The 23,257-nt window shown below is 40.7% G+C and overlaps 2 protein-coding genes across 3 annotated transcripts; one reads left to right on the top strand and one right to left on the bottom strand.

Annotated features, from left to right (window-relative positions):
- Window positions 1-956: 956 nt before the first annotated feature.
- Window positions 957-16,943, top strand: mmel1 (membrane metallo-endopeptidase-like 1). Of its 2 annotated transcripts, XM_028406208.1 has the most exons (25): window positions 957-1,050; window positions 1,538-1,651; window positions 5,284-5,459; window positions 5,828-5,872; window positions 6,213-6,272; window positions 6,422-6,583; window positions 6,687-6,767; window positions 7,617-7,712; window positions 8,218-8,336; window positions 9,149-9,214; window positions 9,392-9,526; window positions 9,792-9,881; window positions 10,565-10,701; window positions 10,783-10,876; window positions 10,967-11,095; window positions 11,242-11,340; window positions 11,421-11,504; window positions 11,589-11,692; window positions 12,242-12,300; window positions 12,459-12,578; window positions 12,747-12,880; window positions 12,972-13,037; window positions 13,119-13,214; window positions 13,579-13,655; window positions 14,432-16,943. In XM_028406208.1, the coding sequence occupies exons 3-25, from the start codon at window positions 5,303-5,305 to the stop codon at window positions 14,529-14,531; spliced, it is 2,310 nt and encodes a 769-aa protein (XP_028262009.1). In that variant the 5' UTR covers window positions 957-1,050; window positions 1,538-1,651; window positions 5,284-5,302; the 3' UTR covers window positions 14,532-16,943. The 2 variants fall into 2 exon arrangements, with proteins under 2 accessions (XP_028262009.1, XP_028262008.1); XM_028406207.1 differs by lacking the exon at window positions 957-1,050 and having other exon boundaries at window positions 1,505-1,651.
- prxl2b (peroxiredoxin like 2B) lies at window positions 15,950-23,002 on the bottom strand. Its single transcript, XM_028406209.1, has 8 exons — window positions 22,964-23,002; window positions 22,801-22,886; window positions 22,298-22,502; window positions 21,109-21,160; window positions 20,844-20,907; window positions 20,687-20,762; window positions 19,586-19,704; window positions 15,950-17,577 (listed from the first exon to the last, which is right to left on the bottom strand). The coding sequence occupies exons 2-8, from the start codon at window positions 22,861-22,863 to the stop codon at window positions 17,551-17,553; spliced, it is 606 nt and encodes a 201-aa protein (XP_028262010.1). The 5' UTR covers window positions 22,864-22,886; window positions 22,964-23,002; the 3' UTR covers window positions 15,950-17,550.
- Window positions 23,003-23,257: the final 255 nt, after the last annotated feature.

Here is a 23,257-nt window from a genome sequence, read left to right as displayed (position 1 = left end):
CAACCAGCCAATACTCCGTGCAGGGTCCACCTGGAGGATTGGGTGAGGTTTTTATCATTTTATAGCTTCCACAGATGATCAATATTCTTCGTTTTAATGTGAAACTGCTGAACTAATTGGTTGCTATCGGATTCTAAAGAGAAGTTACACTAATTTAACAAAAAGTGCATCAGAATGAAATCTCCTACCCTCTATCCCAGGATACATTGCATGGCCTTTGTTGGCTACATCCTTTGAAGGGTGTAGGCTTTAAAGTTGTAAACACTAATTTGATATTTTACACAAAAGTCTCAGACAATATTGTCTCAGGCATCAGTAAAGACCAGAATACGCTGACACTAAAAACATGACAACATGTTAGTTCAAAAAGAAGACCCACCACAGTGAGTGTGGTTGTAGCTCGCTAGCTTATTGGCTTTAGATGAGAAAATGTGTATTGGTTGCCAGGTAACCAAAATAACATTTACGGTACATAGTTAATTTATGCTTAATCTGGGGAAAAAAAAGCATTCACACATATGTTTTGGATATTGATTTCAAACCTTAAGTAAACATTTTTCATTATCAAATTTAACATTTACATACATTAACATGTATATATTTAACTGCACTCTTGCAGAATAAGAGGAAACACTCTCTCTGTTAAATAAATCTATGAATAAATTATTAACTCAGTTGCGGCTCCCAGCTGTGTTGCACCCCATCAGTCATGTTAAATGCTGCAGCTTCTTCATGTATAAACATCCTCTCCGAATTTAAACGACGCTCTATATTTTTTTTTCAGGAGTCAATCTTGAGTAGCAGCAGCACACAGCAACGGGGGTGTCTACGGACATCCGCTGTGCTGTGGTCCCCACTTTCTCTTTATTATCAGCTAATTAGTGTGGTTAATCAAGCTGATAATGAGCCTAGGCACCATGCCATTTCAATCTGACACCAGGCCAGGGTTCACATCCCCTCCAGGCTCTCCATGGGCATGCAAGATCCCCCCTCAGGGGACAAGTTTTCCAGGACAAACCTGATGGCAGAGGGATGACAAGGGCATTAGTGGTGAGTGAGCTTGGTTTTTATGATAACAGGAGAGTACAGATCCATACCTTTGTGAGATAATTAAAAACTCTGGTAGATTATCTGTCAGCCAATCGCTTTAGGAACATGTTTGTCTTATCTCTCTGAGAGCTTTCCAGATTTCTGTCCTCTCAGCAGCTGGGGACACTTCACAGTGAGAAAAAAAGTGGAATTGATGCTCACTGTAACACATCCAATATCCCGTTGACCCCTGAGCTACACGCGCTGAAACACATCTTAACCCACCTCATAGCCCATGTCCCTTAACGTTTTCCTATCACAGTCATGTAATCAAAAACAATCCAGCACTATCACCTCCCATCTCCTCTCCTCTCCCTCCCTCCCTCCCTCCCTCCTTCCCCTCCCGTCCCCCCCCCCCTCTCCCTCTTTTACTCTCCCTCCCTCTCTGCTGCCTCACTCATTCCCTGAGCAGCACACTGAACTGGATATCGTCTCCTTCAACCTGCAGCACAGACTCATTTCTCTACACACCAGCTCTGAGTGGATGCTCAGCAGGGGTGCTTGAGATATTAGCGCGCTGTAGGGGGAGCGGCTCAGGGACTTCTACCATCCTCATACAAAGGTAAGCTCTCGGTTCCTTTAGATTAAATTCCTGTTTGCTGTCAGGTGCCTGAGTGAAAGTGCTTAAAGTTAAAACTGCAGATGTCCCAGGTCAGATTAACCGCTGATTTTAACCTGTTCAGACTGGACAGCTGGAAAACACTAGTACTGAAGACATATTATCAGTAAACAACAGCTGAACTTGTGAAAGTGTGCAGCCTGTTTGGCACAGCTTGACCTGTAATCCCTGTTTTGTTTGGAACACTAAGTTTAGAGAACAGTACCAGTCACTGAACAGTAATCTTAATGTGCTTAAAGCAACGAGACCTTCAAACATTTAGCACAGATTAGTCTCACTTTCAGAAAAAGGAAAGCTTATTTGTGACACACTGAACCTCTGACCTGTTGGATTACACCATTTCACAGTTATGTTAAGACTTTGTTTTAGGTTGTTTTCTTATTTACTCACAACTTAACATTATTTAAGATTTTAGAGAACATCAGTTTGTTTCTGGATTCACAAAATCCCGGTGTAAACTCTCCTGTGCATATATTGAATGCATAGATATAAGAACAATATGGCTTCCACGGCTTCTCACAATGTTGTTAGAAGTCTGATTTTTAAATTCAAAATGTAATATAACTATTACATTTCTCGAGTACTGCATGTTGTCTCACCTTTCGTCTCTGCCTGTTTGTGTTTCTGGGGCCAAATCCCTTCAAAAAAAGGAAAAAAAAAGATTTTTTAAATTCAACACCTACTCAAAGAAAGGCAGAAATGTCATTTCAGTGGTGACAGACTGTGTGCTAAAAGCCCGCTGACAGACTGTGAAAGACAGAAACATTGATGATGTGACAACCCTGCTGCTGTTAGGCGGTTTGTGAGAGGTGTGAGCCCTTTAAAAGGTTTGTCCCTAAACTGAGCAGTGTCACTGTGGCATCGACGGTGAGACGAATGAGTCTGAAGAAAATGAAATATTCTGAATCAAGAAATCAGTCCTTGGGCATTGCAGACTCACTTCACTTGATTAAAAATGTGATCGGTCTCCATGTTTACACACAAAATATTCACATTTTTACTGTTATTGTGAAGAAGATATGACTACTACTTGTGTTTACATGCAGCTGTTTGTATAGAAATGATAATTTTACTACTATTTAATGTATCTGTATTCACTTTGTAGAAAACATTCAAAAACAGCCAAGCCTTTTATCCAGAAACATCGGGTGTTTGCACAAAGCTTTGGAAACTGTTTGTGCACAACTCCGAGTTTACACACTAAAACAGGCTAAACTCCATGTTTCACAAACGAAAAAGACACACATATCCACACAGTGCTCCTAAAACCTGAATAAATAGGTGGTATCTTACTGTCTTTATCTTAAAAAAAGATATTAAATCTAGGTACAGTATCAAATGATGAGCTTGTTATCAGCTCAGCTGCTTTGTGTTGATACGTAATGCAGTAAAATACAGGGAAGCTCCTGAAAGCTCATATTCATTCAGGTGATTCAGTGCAGTCGGCACTCTGAGTTACACATTTGTTCCTCCATGCTGGAACACCTCTAACTGGGTGGTCGTTTGCAAATGTCAGCGCCACACTGTGGTGGGTATAAAAGCTGGAAAGAGAGGATGATGATGAGAAATGGCATATACAATAGATTAGCTCCATAGTCTGATGACTGACACAGTGTTAATCATAACGACAGCAGCCTTTGCAGCACATTATAGTTTCATAATGTCTACATAATTGTGCTCTGTTGAAATATAATGACATTTCTTAAAGGCTGCTGTGTTTGAATGATTGCACTGATTAGTAAAAATCCTTTAGTAATGCCATTTTATCAAGGATTAAAACATTTTAGCATTACAGCCCGAATCTCTGCTCCAACTTCATCTTCCTGTATACCAAGTCAGAAATAACAACAGTTACTATAGATAGAGATAAAGATGAAGACACTTAAAGGTGGAAATGTTTTGAATTAAAGGCAGCAGACTGCTATCATTACTGCAGATTTCCATAAAGTGTCTTTGTGAAGCCTTAGAGAGTGTTTCTGTGCAGTCTGATGCTGATCCAGTTTAACAAGCTCCTGCCTGCTCTTCATCACTGTAGTGCCAGATATGTGCCCATGAGTATTCATCAGGAAGGGCTAATGGGGCACAGCAGCGTGTGAACCTCTGATTTACAGCCCATCCCCTGTCAGGCCTAATGATAGGGCGGTTGGGGTGGTTATGGAGGAAACAGGTGCTGCAGAGTGAATAGATGCAGAGAAATGCCGCTTGTAAGCCACGGGTGATTGTTGTTTTGTCCCCTGCACAAATGTTCATTTGCAATATTGTTTTCATACAGACATAATTACTGTGCATGGAAATTATCTCTCTTGAAGTGGGCTTACGGTGTGTATGTACACTTATGTGTGTGTGTGTGTGTGTAAGGTGGGGCCAAATATTTCAAACAACAATGGTCATAGTAAGAAAGTGTAACGGTTAATTTACTGGTTGCCAAATTGTTTCCAGCATGAATGTCATATTCAGTAAACACAATGAGCCTTTATGCTCGCTAGATTAACGACATATGGAGCTCAACGATAGCGCAGGGAAAATAATGTCCTAAATAGACTCCAAAAAGTTATTAACACAGGTAAGCGTCTCATACAACCACTATTATTACAGCAAGACTCAACAAACATGTGACAGAGGGCCCTATGTAGAAATGTAAGCAATAAATCTGTATAAACTTTAAACAGCTGCTACAGAGTGACTTATCTTCTGTGTGCACATCCACACATTTACATGTAGCTTAAAGGTAAGTGCAGCTAAAAGCTTCCAACCTTTTATGGTTGTGGCCACATGAAATACAACATCACAGTGACGTCTCATTCAATACTATGGTTGTGGAGTAGATGCTGTTATGTCTCCGCAACCATTTTTGTAACTCAACTTGCAAAAATATAGATGATATTTTCTGTAACTTGCAGAAATTAAACAGCTGCTGTAAGTTCTCAGCAATGCCATGTCTTCGGAAACCCTTATAATTTGACTTTGACTCTGAATGAACTGATTAGATTTCAGACAAATACACATTTTAGCAAAGACATCATGCTAAAGTGATGATGAAATTATGATGTGGTGACATTTTGAATCCAAAAGGTCAAAGGTCAAAGTCAGAGTAACGTCCATGTATGTTTACACATACAAAGAATTTGTGTTGGCTTTGATTCACAATAACAATAAAAATAAGAATATAATTGTTAAATAAATACATAAAATATATCTTATATACTCTTATAAATCTTCTGCACACACTGATGTAACCTCCAATAGTGTTAAATCTACTTAGATTTGGTTTGGTTTAATGTGATTTTTTTTAGGTGTGAAAAAAAATCAGTGATTCCGTTTTAGTTGGATTCAACAGGCTTAAAAATAGAAAAAGAAACGTTTTACATCACTGTTAGAACAAAATGTGTCTGTGCAGCAACACCAAGAGTCTCACAGCTCCTGTCAGTGAAGTTGTTGTAGGTGTTGAGGCTCACTCACTGCAGGTCAGCTGGCACAGTTTACTGATAGATCACTGCACAACCCACACACACACACACATAGTGATAGCTCTGTGCCTGGACCATCCCACACTCCAACGTGTGTCTTTCCCACAGAGCCGGCAGTTAGTGGAATATGGGCAAATCCGAAAGCCAAATGGATATCATGGAGAAATCGAGTAAACCAGGGAAGCGTCGTTGGACTGTTGCAGAGATCAGTCTGTCTGTGCTGCTGCTGTTGGTCAGCTGTGCCTTGGCTGGGCTGGTGGTCCTCTACACTTCAGCTGTGAAAGGTAATGGCTCTGTCAGGATCACTGAGGAATGATCCAGAGAGTGCAGATGGCAGCTGTAATGGCAAGCGTGTCCCTAATCTGTTTGTTTGTGACTGCAAGCCAACATTGATGCAGGAAATGTTGATCTTTCACATGCCTCCAAATGTAACTATGATGTGTTTTATACAACAATTAAGTGTACATGGGTCATCATCAAACTTTTACAGAGACTCTAAAGTTGTAAAACATAGGTTTGCAAGCAAAGTTTCACAAAATCTATTGTCTTTTTTCTTGCTTAAAATTTTTCATGCAACAGCAATAATTGCAGGTTTTATAGAGTAAAGTTTTCCAGACAGTGTGTAATGCAGCCTTTAACCTGTTTCTTTCAGAACAATCAAACAGGCCAAGTGTGTCCAAGAGCTCAACAAGCGAAGGTGAGCTTAATAATGTGAAGTGAACACAGGATATACTCTGTGGGATAAGTGGGTTCCCATGTGATGTTTATGTTCCCGCACATCTGACAAACACTGTAATACTGTAATTCCCTGTACTGCCCGATCAGCAGTGCTGCACAAAAGTGAAAGACCACAGTCCATGCTGACATAGACATTGTCTTTCTCCCACAGATATAGATCTAGACCACTTAGAATCAGCTATAATTTACACAACAACATCCTGTGCGTCTTGATCGGGGTCTCATCCCCATGTGTGCTTTCTCTCTCTCTCTCTCTCTCTCTCTCTCTCTCTCATGATTGTTGACACTGATTTTTCCAGGGCAGCTGTTTCGCTCCAGTCCCAACAATGTGTGCACAACTGCAGATTGTGTTACTGCAGGTGAGAAAAACTCCCCCCTCCCCCCTTGCCCCCTTGCCTTTATTTTGCAGACAAAATCACCCCCATCCTTGCACAAATCTTTACCATACTGTCCTCCTGCCCCTCTTTTCCCTCCTCCGCCTCCTGCTTTTCTCTGTGATGTCTTAAAGCTGCCCGGCTCCTGCAGAACATGGATAAGTCTGTGAAACCTTGTGACAATTTCTACCAGTACGCCTGTGGGGGTTGGCTGGAGCGCCATGTCATCCCAGAGACCAGTTCCCGCCACAGCGTCTTTGACATTCTGAGGGACAAGCTGGAGATTGTCCTCAAAGGTCAGCTGGGTTTAGTCTTTAGCTGACAGTGGGCCACAGCATTTGGAGCTGCGCGTGGGCTTCATTCAGACAGGAAATGTTTGCAGCTGTTTTGTTGTTGCAGGTGTTCTTGAAACGGCGAATGAGCAGGACAGAGATGCTATCAAGAAGGCCAAAGTTCTTTACAACTCCTGCATGAATGAAAGTAAGTTACTCAGAAACAGCTGTTCAGCTCATGTCACCCTCAGCACCCGCAGGGTTCACAAACATAAGACTTTGGAATCGTAAAAGATCCCGGTGTGACGAGCAGGAAATCCTGTCAGAGGCATCTGTAGAATCTGTGACGTAGATTCTGTTGTAACTACAGATGCCTCACACTTGTGAGTGGAGTCTGGTAGGGCCCATTCAGGGAGGTCTTCTACTGTCATTGCAAACTACATTGCCACAGCTGTGGCTTAAAGTTTGTTAGCCCTCGGGGGCTTGACCTGACTGACCTGGGGCCCTGAGCAGTTCCTGGCCTTGCCTGCATGGATGGGGTGCTTCTAATAATAGTGGCAGTTGTGATGCATTAAGTGAAATGCACCCAGCACCCTTTGAATAATGTAATAATTATTCATATCAATAATCATTATTATATAACTATGTTTTGTATGACGTATTACATGTTACACATAGAAACTAGCACACCAACTTTTCATTGTACTGTGTACTATGTTTAAAAAATTGTCAGTGTAGCTACTTAAGGCTACAGTTAACTTCTTGTAATTAGATGGCTACTGTTGCATCATTTACTGCTGAGTAAAGCCCACATATAGGTTTATTATCATGGAACACATTAAGTGTGAATTAATATGCCAAACTAGCTAACTATTTTGAAATGTCTACTACACTGCCCTGATCTGCCATCAGCATACAGCTTCCAGTCAACGGTCACTACAGTTACAGTTTGATAAGTGGTTTGCCTCGTCATGGTCTATAGACTACCCATCACCCTCTTCATGGCTTCATTTTTGTGGTTATGATGTGTTGTTTTGTGGTTGTGTTGTATCTGCAGGCCTCATCGAACAGCGTGACTCTCAGCCCCTCTTGAAGCTCATCGACAGTGTCGGAGACTGGCCTGTGGCATCAGACGACTGGAACAGCACGACAGGTAGAAGAATCTCTGAACCCCACGCCCCCCGCGCAAACAGGCACATGTGCACATGCAGCACATCGGCACAAACAAGCACTGCTCCCCTGCGTTCACACAGAGCCTGAGCAGCTATATTTGAACTCAATGAATTGCTGAGTGTAAGCTTTTGTTGGCAGGATCAAAAGGCCTGTCAGGGCTTTTCAGCTGAGCAGTCAGGTGTGGAGTTTGGGAGGGTGACACACGGGCAGAGGAGCAAGTCCTCAATCAGGACTGTGAAGGATGCTTTAAATAGTCTACACTGATCTTCCCTGTGCTCCTGGCTCTTACCACTTTAATTAAATGTAATCATGGACGGTGGCTCAAACAGAATTAACCACGCATTGCTGCATCTGCACACACACACACACACACACACACACACACACATTGACAATGAGAGTAAATTTGCAGCACAGGCATGGAGGAACCTGTCTGCAACACTTTACATTTTCTAATGAATGTTTTTTTTTGGCTTTGATTGCAGAGGGAGGTTGGAGCCTTGAGGACACACTGGCAATACTTACTGCTCATTTTCACAAGAAGGTTCTGCTGGACATGTATGTGTGGACAGACGACCGGGACTCTCAGCGGCATATCATTTATGTAAGATTGAAGTTTGTCCTAGCAAAAAAAACAAAATACAATAGACCAAATTTGTAGAAAATTACGCTCAAACGGTTTCATTTGTTGGCTCTATTCAAATCATATCAGCAGGACAGATTCAACGAAGGAAGGATTCCATGGTGATGAGGGCTTTTAGTGCAACAGTGTCTAGTAACTGATGTGTTTTTAATGATGTTCAGTCTAAAGTATGTGCTGCTTGATTGATGGGCATGAAATTTGCAGTCCCCATTAAATCTAGCTACTTACAGTAGCTTCTGGAATTGTCATCAGATTTGATTTTACGGACAAATACCTGCAGAACTGAGGACATTACCATTAATCACTGGAAGTTTTAGCACGCTATCACAACAAACCTAGATGGTAAACATGGTAAACACTAACAAAACAGCAACGGTAATGGTCATGTTTTAAAGGTAATTGAAAAGCCCACTTAGACAGATATGTGCCTCCCGGGGGTCATGGGATAAGTCCACGACAAGTGTCTTTTGCCAATCAGGGGGAGAGAAAAACATCAGAGAAACTTGATATAGATAGAAAAAAATGTCTGCCTTGTGAAGGGGTCTGTTGTGTGTTTGTAGGCCTACTCTCAGTCATTGAGATCAATGTGTTCCAATGTGTCCTTTATGTATGAGGGCATTTTGGGTAAATAGTGTAGATGCCTTTGGTCATATGATGCATTACCTGTACAGTGTGTCATCTTTTGTTTAGGTCAGAGGTGAACTGTATTGTTGAGTTTAAAATATAAATTAAAGAACATATAACTGATGTTTGTATGCTTGTATTTGTGCTAGATTGATCAGCCAGGACTTGGAATGCCATCCAGGGATTATTACTTCAATGATGGAAACAGCAAAAAGGTGATGCCATTACAGCTGCCAAACAGAAAACACAAGTCACAGCAATACAATGGGGGTGTTTTTTTTGTTTGGTGTTAAAGACACAATCAGCATTAACATACTGTATGTACAAGCTTATCAGGACTATCTGCTGTTTTAACAAAACAGTGACACAAACAAAAACGTTGTGTACCACAGGTTCGAGAGGCCTATCTCCATTTCATGGTCTCTATCGCCAAGATAACACGAGAGGACAGGAACTTGACTCAGGATGACGACCGAGTGTGGGAGGAAATGATGCAAGTGCTTGAGCTGGAGACAGACATCGCCAACGTGAGTATCTGCCACAACAGGAAATGGGATTGTAGGACAAGGCTGAAGGAAAATTAATCATGACAAGATGAAAAATGAGCAGCAGTAAATGAGAGAACCAGGCTACATTTAGTGCAGACCTAGGAGATTAGCCTTGGAGAACTTTTTTTTTTACCCATTCTCGCCTGTCAAAGACCAAGATGAATGAGATGAGAGCAGAGAAAAAAATTGAATATATAACCAAGAATCACTTTATAGATTTTTGTTTGTTGTTGTTGCTGCACAGGCTACGTCACCTGCAGAGGAGCGCCAGGATGTTACTGTTCTTTACAACAAGATGACGCTCAGTGAACTGCAGAACACATTCAGCCTTAATGTAAGCAAGGTATCATTTCTTTCTCAAATGTGCTAACAGGTCATTGGTTTTATATGAATACAATCACATCGGCAACATGACTGTAATCAGTTTTAGGAGGTACGCAGGCAGACTCTAAAGACAGAAAAGGCAACCTAGGAGAAAAGAATGGTAGATTGGACGGCATAACGGAAGAAAAGGTGGTGAGTGAGTGTAGAAAGAGTCCTTAAATGCAGCCAAGCAATCAGAGGAACAGTGACAGGTGGAGTTAGTGGCACAGATGATTTCACTCAGCTCTAATTCTCCACCCTGCAGGCGCAGCACTCCCTGAATGAAAAAACAAAACACAAGCACCAACAGAAGCAGCCGCCCTAACGAGCATGAACAACCGAGAATCACAATATTATCATCAGAGTGTTCTAAAACTGTTATCAATAGGTCATTCGGTACATATAGTGAGGGGAGCAGAAAGCTCAGTGTGCAGCAGACTCTTCTTTGTTTGTCCATGTTATTTTTGTACTGACACACTGACACACTGTATGTTTACATGTTGCACATAATTCAAGGGGCCGCTTTGACCGGCTGTGTCTTGAAGCTCAATATCACAATGAATAAAAACGTTTTTTGTGTTTTTTAAATATATATTTTTCAGTATACATTTTATCAAGTACAGAGCCTATCACCTCTTACCTTTTGTTTTCCAGGGTTTTAACTGGACACGATTTATCCAAGGTGTGCTGTCGAGTGTATCCATTGATGTCCAGGCGGAGGAGGAGGTGGTTGTGTACAGCTCCCCCTATCTTGAGAAGATGAATGACGTTCTCTCCAGGCACAGTGTCAGGTATCCATAAAGGAGGTCGTTAAGATTAAATCATGATGCTGCAGCATGAAAATTTAACAAAAAAAATACTTCTATCTGTAGAACCATACAGAACTACCTCACCTGGCAGCTCATCATCGACAGGGTGAACAACCTGAGCCGGCGCTTTAAGGATGCCAGAGCCCGCTACAGAAAGGTTCGATGAGCCTCGTCATCCTGCTCACAACAGATAAACTCATGTCAGCTTGATTTTGACAGACAAATGTGTGTTTGTGTGTGTGGTCAGACTCTCTATGGGACCACTGTGGAGGATGCTTGGTGGCGCGAATGTGTCCGTTATGTGCAGAGCAGCATGGAGAATGCAGTAGGAGCTCTGTACGTCCGGGAGACCTTTGCAGGGGAGAGCAAGCGAATGGTGAGTCTACAAACAGGAACACGCTGTCCTTAGATCGCAGTAATTATGTTAAAAAGACCCCGAGGCAGCAAGTACCACATACATTACATTTAAGACACACAGTGTCTCAGAGTGCAATAACTCCCTTTGTATTGTCACATTCACAGGTCAGTGACCTCATCAGTAAGATTCAGGAAGCGTACGTAGAAACACTGGAGGAGCTGAGCTGGATGGACTCCCAATCAAAGGAGAAGGCGAGAGAGAAGGTACAAGTGATGAGAAAATCAATGTGAGCCATCAGAAGACGTTAGGAACTGTCATGCTGATTGAACTGCTTCTCTTGTAGGCCATGGCTATCAAGGAGCACATTGGTTATCCCGATCATATTCTACAGGAGAGCAACAAGAAGCTCGACCAGGAGTACGCTCATGTAAGTAATAGCTGAGTCTTCTTTTGGTGTCACAATGTAAATTAACTGCATTTATTACAGATTTATCCTGCTTTTTCTTTTCAGCTAAATTATAGTGAGGAACACTACTTTGAGAACATCCTCGAGAACCTCAAGTCTGAAGCTCACAAGAGTCTGAAGAAGCTCCGAGAGCCTGTTGATCCTGATTTGTAAGTAGTTGGTACATCCATGTTATCAGACAAAGCAAGTTTATTTATATAGCAGTAAGGAAAAAAGATGCATAAATAAATAAACAATAAGAGAGTCCCATTACAGTGCAGTTCATGATGATTTTGGTGATGCTTGTTTATAGTACACATCACACATTAGTTTAGCAGGAGAATGGTGGACACACTGAGTGTATTTGGCTTCTGGTATTCCCACCAATGTCTGCTGCTCCCAGTTCATTGACTTGGCCTGTGGTTTCTCAGTGGCTGATGTTTCCACACAAGTTCATTGTTCTTATAGTTAATTAACTGGGTTAAGCACAGGACTTAAATACATGAGGGTAAACAAGTCACAGGTAATTCAAAAGGAGGGAAAACAAGAGGAAGTAAAACTCACAGAGACACAGGAAACAGGGTTTTCAAAATAAAAGGGGAAACAAACCCTAACCCTAACAACCATTCACACTCACACCTACAGGCAATTTAGAGTGAACTACTTGGCACCATTAATACAGTTGATTTGATTTTGTTTTTATTCCAATCACTCGTCAGGTGGATCATTGGTGCTGCTGTGGTGAATGCATTCTACTCACCCAACAGAAACCAGATTGGTAAGAGCTGTACAAGAATAAACAAAAGATGTTTATATATATATATATATATATATATATATATATATATATATATATATATATATATATATATATGGGAACACTGACCTATTTAGCATAGTCTATTCTCATTGTGCCTTGTACTCGCTGCTTTCCAGTGTTTCCTGCAGGAATCCTGCAACCACCATTCTTCAGCAAACATCAGCACCAGGCTCTTAACTTTGGTGGAATAGGGATGGTTATTGGACATGAGATCACACACGGATTTGATGACAATGGTGAGACGCTGATGATTCATCATTGGTATTGTGGGAAAGAAGATCTGATAAACACAGTTCATCATTTTCACTAACAATTGATGTCAGATTTGTTTTTATATCAGTGAGTGAACATCACTGCTCACAGTGTTTGGCAAACAGTACTTACTCCATTGTGTCTGCTTGCAGGGCGTAATTTCGACAAAGATGGTAACATGTTAAACTGGTGGAGTAATTACTCTGCAGAGCACTTTAAAGATCAGTCGCAGTGCATGGTGCAGCAATATGGCAACTTCAACTGGAAGCTAGCAGGTGGACAAAATGTAAGTGTTTTGTGTTTTTATGGCTGTGATAGTGTTGCATTAAGTGAAGGAGTGTTTTCACCCAGGTGTGTGTTCATGGTTTTGTCTGTAGGTCAGTGGAATCAGCACTTTGGGGGAGAACATTGCAGACAATGGAGGCGTTCGTCAGGCCTATAAGGTTGGACATTAGTAGCACAAAACCACACGTTACTATTTCAGCAGCAATAACCGGCTGTCGCGTGTATGTGTGTGTTTACAGGCTTACCTGAAGTGGGTGGATATGCAGGGCGAAGAGCCTCGTCTGCCTGGTCTAGACATGGATCACAAGCAACTTTTCTTTCTAAACTTCGCTCAAGTGAGTGATGAGAAAACATGTTATTTCTGTATTATTTCAGCAGACAGAAGGAAGGTTATAATTTCTCCATCTGGAGGGAGGTGAGAGCCGAAGTGGACACAAGTGGAAACAATCCCAAGACAAATCAGTGTAGAGAGGATGAGAAGAGCTGCCAGAGAGTAAATAGAACCTAAATAACTGTCATTGACAGTAAAGATAAGTTAGGATGAGAAACAAGACAACGAACACTAGTTGAACACTACATGCTCTGCAGTGTGTAATTATCAGACAGTGTTACAGGTAACATATGAGATGAAATATACATTTAGTCATGTGTTGACAATCCACATAAAACTTACTGTTATTGATATGAATTTCTTTAAAGGTGTGGTGTGGTGCTTATCGGCCTGAGTATGCCAGCCAGTCCATCAAGACTGACTCTCACAGTCCTTTGGAGTACAGGTAAAACACTGTGTATTTCATTGTATCAAAATATTCTTCAACTGTGGATCACATGACAAGTCGCCTGTACTGCTAAACTTTTATAAATTACTTTTATTTACTTCTGATACCAGCCGGTGGCTGTTTTCAATGAAACATTTCTTAAAATACACTAATTTCTTCGTGCTGCACTAAACAGCGGACTGACAAATGACTTAATCAGTAAATTTAGCATCTTGTTAGTGAAAACAGAGCAGCATTAGCAACCCGGAGCCATGCAGTCACCAACCACCACCTTGTTTTTTTGTGTATTTTGGCATTTTGTGTCGTAAAGGCGAGTCATTCACAAAATGCTGAACTGGTTCTGATGTAGCAAACATGAATCTTGTTGAATGTTAAAGTAGAAGAGAAGATGATTGACGGCTCAAGTGACGACTGTTTCTGCTGACAGTGTCTCTCCAGTTTTTATAATGTGCGAAACATCAACTGAAAAGAAGACAAAAACATTCCTTGGTCCATTAAAGGATGAAAAATCACTGTCATTTTAGATGGTAAACAAAGGTGAGATGCTGACCGACAGCTCAACTTGCTGTAATCTTAATACTTTACTGTAAACCCCCCATCTTTGGATGTAAAATGCAGATTTTCCAAATATTCTCCACACTAAACTAAGTATAATGAGTTGTGTTTCCAGCTGTGTTTCCTGTTCAAAACCAGGACGTGCAGGCTGAGCTCACACTGACCAGATAACCTGCTTTATTCATCTTTGATGTTTTTATTTTCCTCTTTGCCCTTAGGGTGCTTGGATCGCTGCAGAACTTTGAAGCTTTCTCAGAGGCCTTTCAGTGCCAAAAAGGCAGTCCAATGAACCCTGAGCTGAAGTGTCGCGTCTGGTAAAAAACCCCTGAGATATTTATTTCTTGACACGGGCGACTCAAAAGAACAAGCTGTACTTTTTAAACCCACAGAGACATCCCCGCTTATGACTTATTCCAATTGATTTGGGGCTGAGTGATGACTGATATGTGCATATACAGTGCTGTAGATGTATTTAACATGGACGGCTAGTTTTAAAAAAGAAACTTTGTTGTTGAATGAGTACCATTCAAGTTTGAAGCGTCGTCTCTGGATGAGGACTTGTTCTTGTAAATGAAAAGGCTACACATAAAAAAACAGGTTACTGAGGCTCATACAGCTGGCTTTAAATGCTTTACCAGCCTTTTATTGAACAGATTCTCTCTTCCGTAGATCTTTGTGATTTATCTGTTAACATTCGGCACAGGGTTGCCTTGGTGTGTTTTCTGTCTAATGTACTGTTTTAAAGACGATGTGCCACTTCAGAAGGAAAAGTAGTGAACACATGTAATGAAGAGCACCAACTAAAACGACAAAGCTTGGGGCTTTGCTGGAGTAAAGCTACAATAGAATTAGTCACACTCTGAGAGTCTGGTCATTCACTGTTACGTGAACAAATTACCTAGAGACTTTAAGACTGTTAAATCTTTGCAGCTTTAACCTTAAATTAACATTCTTAGAGAGCTGCAGCGTTCAGCATTTTCACAGTGTGGATAAATATTTAAATTTCACAAAGCTCTGTCGTACTTTTTGGAAGATCTTTTTTTTTCTTTTTCTTTGCCATGTTCTGCAAATGATTGTACTCACTGCAGAAATGTTTGTGTACGTCACGTCGGTTTGACTTTGAAAACTAGCCTGCTACTTTTTAGATTAAAAAAAAAACCCAGAGCCTGCTGGAGGTAGAGTGATGTGATATTGATATTTACTGCTGTAGAGGTTACTCCCAGTTTTGACTTTAGATCTCTTCCACACATGCACCACCATCTTACGTGGTATTTAGGAGGGTTCACACTCCTATGTGCCAAATGTCAGATGACAAAAACCTACATTCATTTAAAAACAACAACAAAAACAACATATGTATTTCTGTAACTTCACATTTAATCCCAAGTAATGCTTGATTTGTAAGAACAGCTATTCTTTCATGATCTCCTGAGCGAAACCTCACAGTGACTACTTGACTTTTTAGCCTCCAGGCACCATCAATTACATGCTAAAAGGAAGAGAGAAGAAGAAGAAACACCCCTCAGATACACTTGCACATGGACAGGCAGCAGATGAAGTGGTTTGCCTTCTGATCTCACATTGATCAGTGTAAGATGAAAGGATGGGGGGGTGGGAGTGCAGTGTGCTGAAGCGTGGTGACCGCTGTAGCTGATCCACAAGCCCACAGGCTGACAAACACACACACACACATGAAGAATGGGGCTTGTCATTAAAAAGATGGCCAGGGCCAGGACTGTTATTTTCTACCTTTATTAACAAGTAATGACAGCAGAATCAAAGAAGAGCAGACCTCATAAGAGAGGACAGAGACACCGGCTGCAGTGAGCCTCCATTTTTCTATCCAGTGAAAAGAGCTTTCAGTAGAAAAACACAAATGAACACACACATACACAGCCGGTTTTGAATGTTTGTTGTCGCTGGTCATATTTTAGGATGCCTTGGTAAATTGAACACGACTGTTAGGTCTCGACAGAGGCTGCTGAATTGAATGTGCATATTGAAGCTTTATACTCTCAGTCCGTCTCTCAGTCTTCACACATTGGCAAATACTGTTGCGTTAGGCAGCGCGAGCGTTAATGAATTTCCCTTTCCCTCAGATTTTATGTGCCATACACTTACTATCGGCACATTACAGCAAATGTTTGACATTTTGGGGAGGAATACACCAACCAGTGCTCCCCTGGCTCTGATTATGTTCACTAATCACACCTTATCTCCTGGAAATTACATTTATAAGGAGACAAACATAACCACTGGCTGCATTGAATTGAGAAATTATGGTGATGTTATGGTTTGTAGCAGATCCTGTCAAGTGTGTTTCAGCTTGACCCTTTTAATTTCAGTTCACATCTGAATCTGATTTTCAATATGAAAAAACAAAATATAAAATAATTTCAACAATCAGAGGAGGCGAACAAGATGTCTTTGTGTAACTTTAGAGGTGCAGATTTGGTTGCCTGTGAACAAGCTACCTGTTTCCACTATTTGTGCTAAGCTAACCGCTAGTAGCAGCTTTGTATTTGTTAGACTGTTGTGTCTTATCTCTCTGCCAGAAAGCAAAGGAGCATATTTCCCAAAATGTCAAACAAGTTGCGTTTATCATGTTCAGTTTAGAGAAATGCTGCGGGCGAAACCATAGTCTGTGGTGCCGCCCTTAGACAAGCAACGGGTTAGAAAAAAAAAGAAAAAAAAAAGCCTGCCACCATTCAACATCGTTAACAATAAAGGTATATAGAATACAATAAAGTGTTGTTGTAGATACTTGATGTTCTACACCACAGAAAATCTGATAAACATCTGGTGAGGAAGGCAGAGTTCGTGTTCTTACCTTACGTTGAGAAACACATTTACTTAAATTGCAAAACTGTGTTTTCAAATTTTGAGCCAACTACAAATAAATTTTTTGTTATATATGAACATGTTTTATCTGTACACCCACCAGAGTTTATTTATCTAAATGAATATTTATGAAATGTTGTTGCTTTGCAAATATTCAAATGTTAAATATGTTTTATGAATGTTCCTGCTGCTATGTAATTATCTAGACTGCTATTTTTGTGAACCAGATCTGTAATTATTGCCATTAAAGTGACTGTCTCAACAAATCTCTCATTCATAAGTGTCATTTTTCTATACATATGAAACACCAGGTATTACATTTAATGACACATAAAAAAAGAATGCAAATCAATTGCTGTAATCAATACGTAAAAGTGCACTTTACAGTTAAATTTTAATGATTAATGATGTTATTGGAAAAAAACAAAGATGTAGCTGCATTTTACATGTAATTATCAAAACTCTTCAGCCTTGGTTGGGTGTTGGAGCAGCTTCCTCATCGTGTACAAACGTCATCATTGCACTGAAAGAGAAGGTAAACATCAAATATTCAGAACAGTGTCAGACTTATTTAAAAAAAAAAAAAGGGGGGGCTGAAAGGTAGACTGCTGATCGGCACCTTCACACTGCTTTGTCTACAGAGGTGTTATTTGTCTCCTCACTTCTATATAGCCTGCACTGATGCTTTTTATTGTAAGATCATTTGTTGATTGGTAATCTCACCATGGTTACCTTCATATTGCAGATTTGACAAAAATAATGAAAAACCTTGTGCCCGAAGCTAAATGAAAGTAGTAAGATGCCTCTGTAACAGTGTTGCACAGTTCACATGCAGCTGTGAAGCCTGAGTAAAACACAAATAACACAGGTTCAGTGCTATATTGTGAATCGTCTTGACCTTGAAGCCCTATTCTGCTTATCTGTAAGCCACAAAAAGATAAGGCAACAGGTTAGCTTCAATTTATATGATAAAGCTCTATCCGTAGGAAACCTTGTTTGTTTAAACAGGAGTTTAAACATCGTGCCTTGTTTACATGGTGCCAGAAAACTCAGGTTAATCATGAGGGAAATCTAGATTAAGTCTCACCGACAAGAGAGCTGCTGGAAGAGTGTTTATCAGACGTTTGAACAGTAATATCACATCTTAATGTACAAGTGGGAAATTGGTAAAACTCCCACTTAAAAAATATAAAATTAATTATTTAAATAAATCCCGATGAGCCCATGACTGTACTGCACTAACAAAGCTTCAACTTGTCAGGGCCTCAGCTAGCTTGTGACTTGCACTTGTTCCTGACATATTCTGACCCCTCAGATAAAACAAGGTCTATTCTGTTCCTGAACTGCAGAGATGACATCTATTGGTGTTCAGACAGGCCATGTTGCAACAGCTCTGATACGGTGGGATTTGTGGGAATTGGCCAACAGCGCCAGGAGGTAAAATCGTTGTGGACCATGTGCTGGACATCATGGGCATGTAGGAGGCCCTGATGATCACAGGACAAACCTCAGTACTGTCAACCAGACGTGATCTGGGAGAAATTAATTTGATAAATACACAATTTATACTACTACTACTATTTAACAGATTTTACTTTTATGGTTAAAAATATAGGCCATCAACACCACAGAACCACAGTATTTTTGCCATAGACTGCAGCGTGCCACTCACATGCACAAGATATACACAGTATGGTGGTCTTCATAATGGATTATCTATACGATACAGCAGCATAAGAAAATTGGTTATCAATAGTTGGAAGAGACAACTACAATAACTGTATGTTTATGGACAGGGCATGCAAGCACTGAGGGGGTGAGTTTAAAAGCACACATAGAAGCCACCTTTGTCGTTTGGGGTTGAATAATAAATCAACATCGCTAAATGTAGCCGCCAACATTAGCTGAGCAGGTTAGCCAGTTACGTGTTGCATCACAACTCATTTTGCTCATTCAACCTTGTTACAATTAAAAGTGTGCAAGTAAATAGTGTACACAATGTACTACCCAGGAGGGACAAACCTCAGTCCTGACAATAAAACACGTCAGTGGACAGCAACTAACACTTAGAATACTTAAAAACATTCAACCTCAGGTGTAGAGTAGTATGATTTGTGTGAAAACTTCCATAAACCTGCTGAACATGATGGTGTTTATAAGAAGAAGCTATATTTCATTAATGTTGGACAAGGCTGCCTTGTTATGATGACATGGTATGGATTTGTATAAAAACTCCTGTGTTTTCGACTACAGAGATCATCACTCAAATTTTAAAGGGTTTTAGAGGCCTTCGGCACAGACACTGACAGACCATGAAGATGGTGTAATAAGTGTGAAATTGTCTGTGAAGAGGCTTCTGTGGTGCATGTGTCTACTGACGTAAAACACTGCTGGAAAAAAAACAACAGCAAAACTGAAGATCAGTCCAGCATGCTTTGACAACACACTGACGCTATCTGCCTCCATTTATTTTAACCCTTGATGAGAATCCACTTCAGGAGCAATGAGATGAAATGTATGGGACGTCTTACCACAGGCTTCTGTGAAGCTTTTGCAGTGGATGAGATACTGAGAGCTTTGGTAATGTCCTCCAGAGGTACGAGGTCACCCGGTGAATCCTGGATGAAGTGCAGCAGGACCTTTTCACCACCTTTGAAGTGGAAAAAAAAAATTCAGAAGGTATCACATGGACAAAACACAGCATAGCATTTCATTACATGTTTAGTGTAGTAGCTGGGAGCTAGGCTGCTACCTTTTAAAGAACTCAGTGTGTCCTAAACAGGCTAATTTTAGTATCCTGTACTACCTTTGCCAGTGTTACAAACAGGTTAGCTACTTTCCAGACAGAAATATGGAGAGCACCACGGAGAACAGCCTGCTGTTTACTGGCCCCTACACCTTTGAACTTTAACATATTAGACAGAAATAAATCAGTGAGAAATAAAGAGTGAGAGATGGTTTGGGTTAATCAGCGTACAGTGAGGTATGGACTGACAGCTATGATATAAAATATACTTCTATACTTAAAATAAAGAACATTTAATATATTATTTTTATACATTTAAGCTTAAGGAGAGACATATTGAGTGAGAAAGAAGTGGAGACACACAGGACAAAGTGACCTGTTATTCTGCCTCTTTACAAGGACAAGCTGCTCCCTCACACCATAACAGAGAGCCTCAGTACATGATCAGACAGTGACTTTTATTGTCTGTGGTTGTACCTGACACTACACTACATTACATGAAAGTCATCAGCGACCAATTCTCAAAATAACGCTGTCTTTATTCTAATGCTCCTATTTTTACACTACAAATTATTTCAGACTGTACTTTTCCACTGCTGGTAATCCTCTTCAGTATCCCATGTTTACACATGCTCATTTAATTCTGACATTTGTGTGGACACCATAAATAAGAGACACAAGGACTGTCAGCAGCTCGAGAGGTTCAGAAATCTAATCTCTACCTCGCTTGAAAAAGAGGTAATGCAGCACTGCCCTCTAGAGGGGAAAAATGATTTTATTTGCCAGTATTTAACTGGAAGGCATCTCTGCATTTATCGACTCACTTACACAGTTTGTGAATACACATCCATGCCAATATCTCCCCTGTGCTGTGTGCTGATTTTACCTTTTGCCACAATGAGCATGCCTCCACTCTGGAGCAGATCTCCTGAGAAGTTTCCCTGGATTCCTTCAGCACTGGCCTGAAGGAAGACATCAACTTATCAATCAGTGTATCAGCATTTTAAAACTATAATAATACATACACTCTGTTAAGAATCTACCTTTGCAGCTGCATCTCGTACTTTCTTCCCCAAGGCAGCAGGGACCACACTAATAGCTGTGTACCTGAATGGAAAACCACACAGGTGATCTTTTTAAAAGCTTTCAAATATTTGTTTGTAATTTGTATATATACACACACAAGACATTTTTACACACAGACTTTTTGTATGTGTGTTTAGATTCATTTCTTTTATCAATTAAATCAATTAATTGATTGTCAATTCAAAGGATCAATCATTGGCTGATGCACTAAGCTGTACTCACCGTTTGAAGCCCAGGTCTTTGTAGGTTTTCTTTTGTTCATCCACATAAACAGCTGAAAAAACAAAAATTAAACAAGAGGTTTGACTCAAACAGGAGTGAGCACTTGTGACACACCCCTTTGCATCTGTTGCAGTTTTGCAACAATTACTCATCACAGCTGTGTTGAATTCATGGTATAGAGCAGCATTCATAAGTTATTTCTGAAGAACAACAACTAGGGTGGTTTACCAGGGTGTCCAGTGTTGCCTTGCAAGAAACAGCAGCCTGTACATATTCATATGTACAGGCTGGGGGTTGTTCAGTTGTTCAAGGGGTTGTTCTTGTAGTCTTGGCAACTTTAGACTTGTAAACTCCTTATTATAGCCTATATACACTGCTCAAAAAAATAAACAGAACACTAAAATAACACCTCCTAGATCCCAATGAATGAAATATTCCAGTTGAAAATCTTCATTCATTACATAGTGGAATATGTTGAGAACAGAATAACATGAAAATGATCAATGTAAATCTAAATTATTCTTATGGTCTGGATTAGGAATGAAACACAAAGGAGGAGGTAGCGGTCCTGCTGCTTTGTTGTTGCCCTCCTATGGCCACCTCCATGTCTCCTGGTGTACTGGCCTGTCTCCTGGTATCTCCTCCATGCTCTGGACACTGTGCTGACAGACACAGCAAACCTTCTTGCCACAGCTCTCATTGATGTGCCATCCTGGATGAGCTGGACTACCTGAGCAACTTGTGTGGGTTGTAGATATTGTCTCATGCTACCTCTAGGTTGAGAGCACTGACAAAATGCAAAAGTGATCAAACATCAGGCAGAAAGGATGAGAACAGAGAAATGGTCTGTGGTCAGCACCTGCAGAACCTCTCCTTTATAGGGTTTGTCTTGATAACTGCCTCTCATTTCCACCTGTTGTCTGTTCCATTTGCACAACAGCAGCTGAAACTGATTCACAATCAGTTTTGATCCTAACTGGACAGACTGATTTTACAACTCGGAGTTACATTGTGTTGTTTGAGTGTTCCCTTTATTTTTTTTGAGCAGTGTATAGGTATGATTTCCAATGTAACACCTACTGAATGGCCTGATAGAATAATATGATGTCAACATAAACTAGCTAAAAAAGCGACACATATTTTAAAAATTTCCCCAAAAAATAAAAATATAAATTTAAGTGCTGCTTACATCCTTTAAAATACCCTCCTTCTTTGAACTCCTTCAGCCCAAACTCTTCTGGCCCCACGCCCACCAGAGCCACCCCGCTGGCCCTCAGGTCCGGCTCCAGTTTGCTGATCTCTGATGCCATCCATCGACACACCTGGCAGCCAAATCTGCGCAGAAAGAACAGCACCACTGGCTGGTCCTGCCACAGAGACTGGAGCTCTACACTCTGAAACACAGGGTGTGGGAAACATTTAGAACCACACACCATAGACCTAACAGTGCAATGTCATGATTAACATCTACGTGTGTGTATTCCCATCAGGTCATCATTATATCACCCGGGAGGCGTCATTACTCAACATGCTGTACGGTAACGGCAGGTTTAGTACAGTGTGTCACAGCAGGAAGCCCCAGAGAGACCCACCAGCAAGGTTTTATTTTTTAAATAAGTCGCAGTTTAACACAGAAACGACCAAATATACGGGACCAATTAAATGGAAGCGCCACCTCTGTATAAAACTTACCTCCCCACCTTCCGAGCTCTTCAGTAAGTTCTTTCCAACTTTAGCAAGGTCGACTTTTGCCATTTTGTGTGACTGTGCAGCGCGAACTGAGAGATAACAATACGTTAACACGGCCAGGAGACACGGACAGAGTGCTGTAAAGTGAGTGAGTAAATATTCTTACAGTAAATGTGGATGATACGCCCCCACAACAGTTGCAAAACAACTGCATCCGGATACGCCCACTGAGCGCTGTCCTCCAATCACATTATGCAAGCACTGACACAAACAGCCAATCCGAAGGCGAGCTGAACATATCGAGGCCGGGCTTAGCTCTCTTTTCCGCACATGTAATGAGCCTAATTAAACAGTACAATGATTATTTTGGTTATTAAAACATCAGTCTGCTTATAAACTATGCAAAACATTAGACAAATAGTTGTAATTCGAACTCATACTTGTACTTGAGTATTTGTTA

The sequence above is a fragment of the Parambassis ranga genome, chromosome 5, assembly GCF_900634625.1.
Source record: "Parambassis ranga chromosome 5, fParRan2.1, whole genome shotgun sequence".
NCBI classification, from domain to species: domain Eukaryota; kingdom Metazoa; phylum Chordata; class Actinopteri; family Ambassidae; genus Parambassis; species Parambassis ranga.
This window is presented reverse-complemented; position numbering and strand designations above follow the sequence as displayed.

What these genes read in the sequence shown, in the direction of transcription:
- mmel1 (XM_028406208.1), top strand. Translation starts at nt 5,303, where the DNA reads ATGGGCAAATCCGAAAGCCAAATGGATATCATGGAGAAATCGAGTAAA. An exon ending in GCTGGAGATTGTCCTCAAAG is followed by an intron (nt 6,584 to 6,686) that starts GTCAGCTGGGTT and finishes TTGTTGTTGCAG; the next exon opens with GTGTTCTTGAAACGGCGAAT. An exon ending in TGGAGACAGACATCGCCAAC is followed by an intron (nt 9,527 to 9,791) that starts GTGAGTATCTGC and finishes GTTGCTGCACAG; the next exon opens with GCTACGTCACCTGCAGAGGA.
- prxl2b (XM_028406209.1), bottom strand. Translation starts at nt 22,863, where the DNA reads ATGGCAAAAGTCGACCTTGCTAAAGTTGGAAAGAACTTACTGAAGAGC. An exon ending in AAAGACCTGGGCTTCAAACG is followed by an intron (nt 20,908 to 21,108) that starts GTGAGTACAGCT and finishes TTTTCCATTCAG; the next exon opens with GTACACAGCTATTAGTGTGG. An exon ending in AAGCTTCACAGAAGCCTGTG is followed by an intron (nt 17,578 to 19,585) that starts GTAAGACGTCCC and finishes CTTCTCTTTCAG; the next exon opens with TGCAATGATGACGTTTGTAC.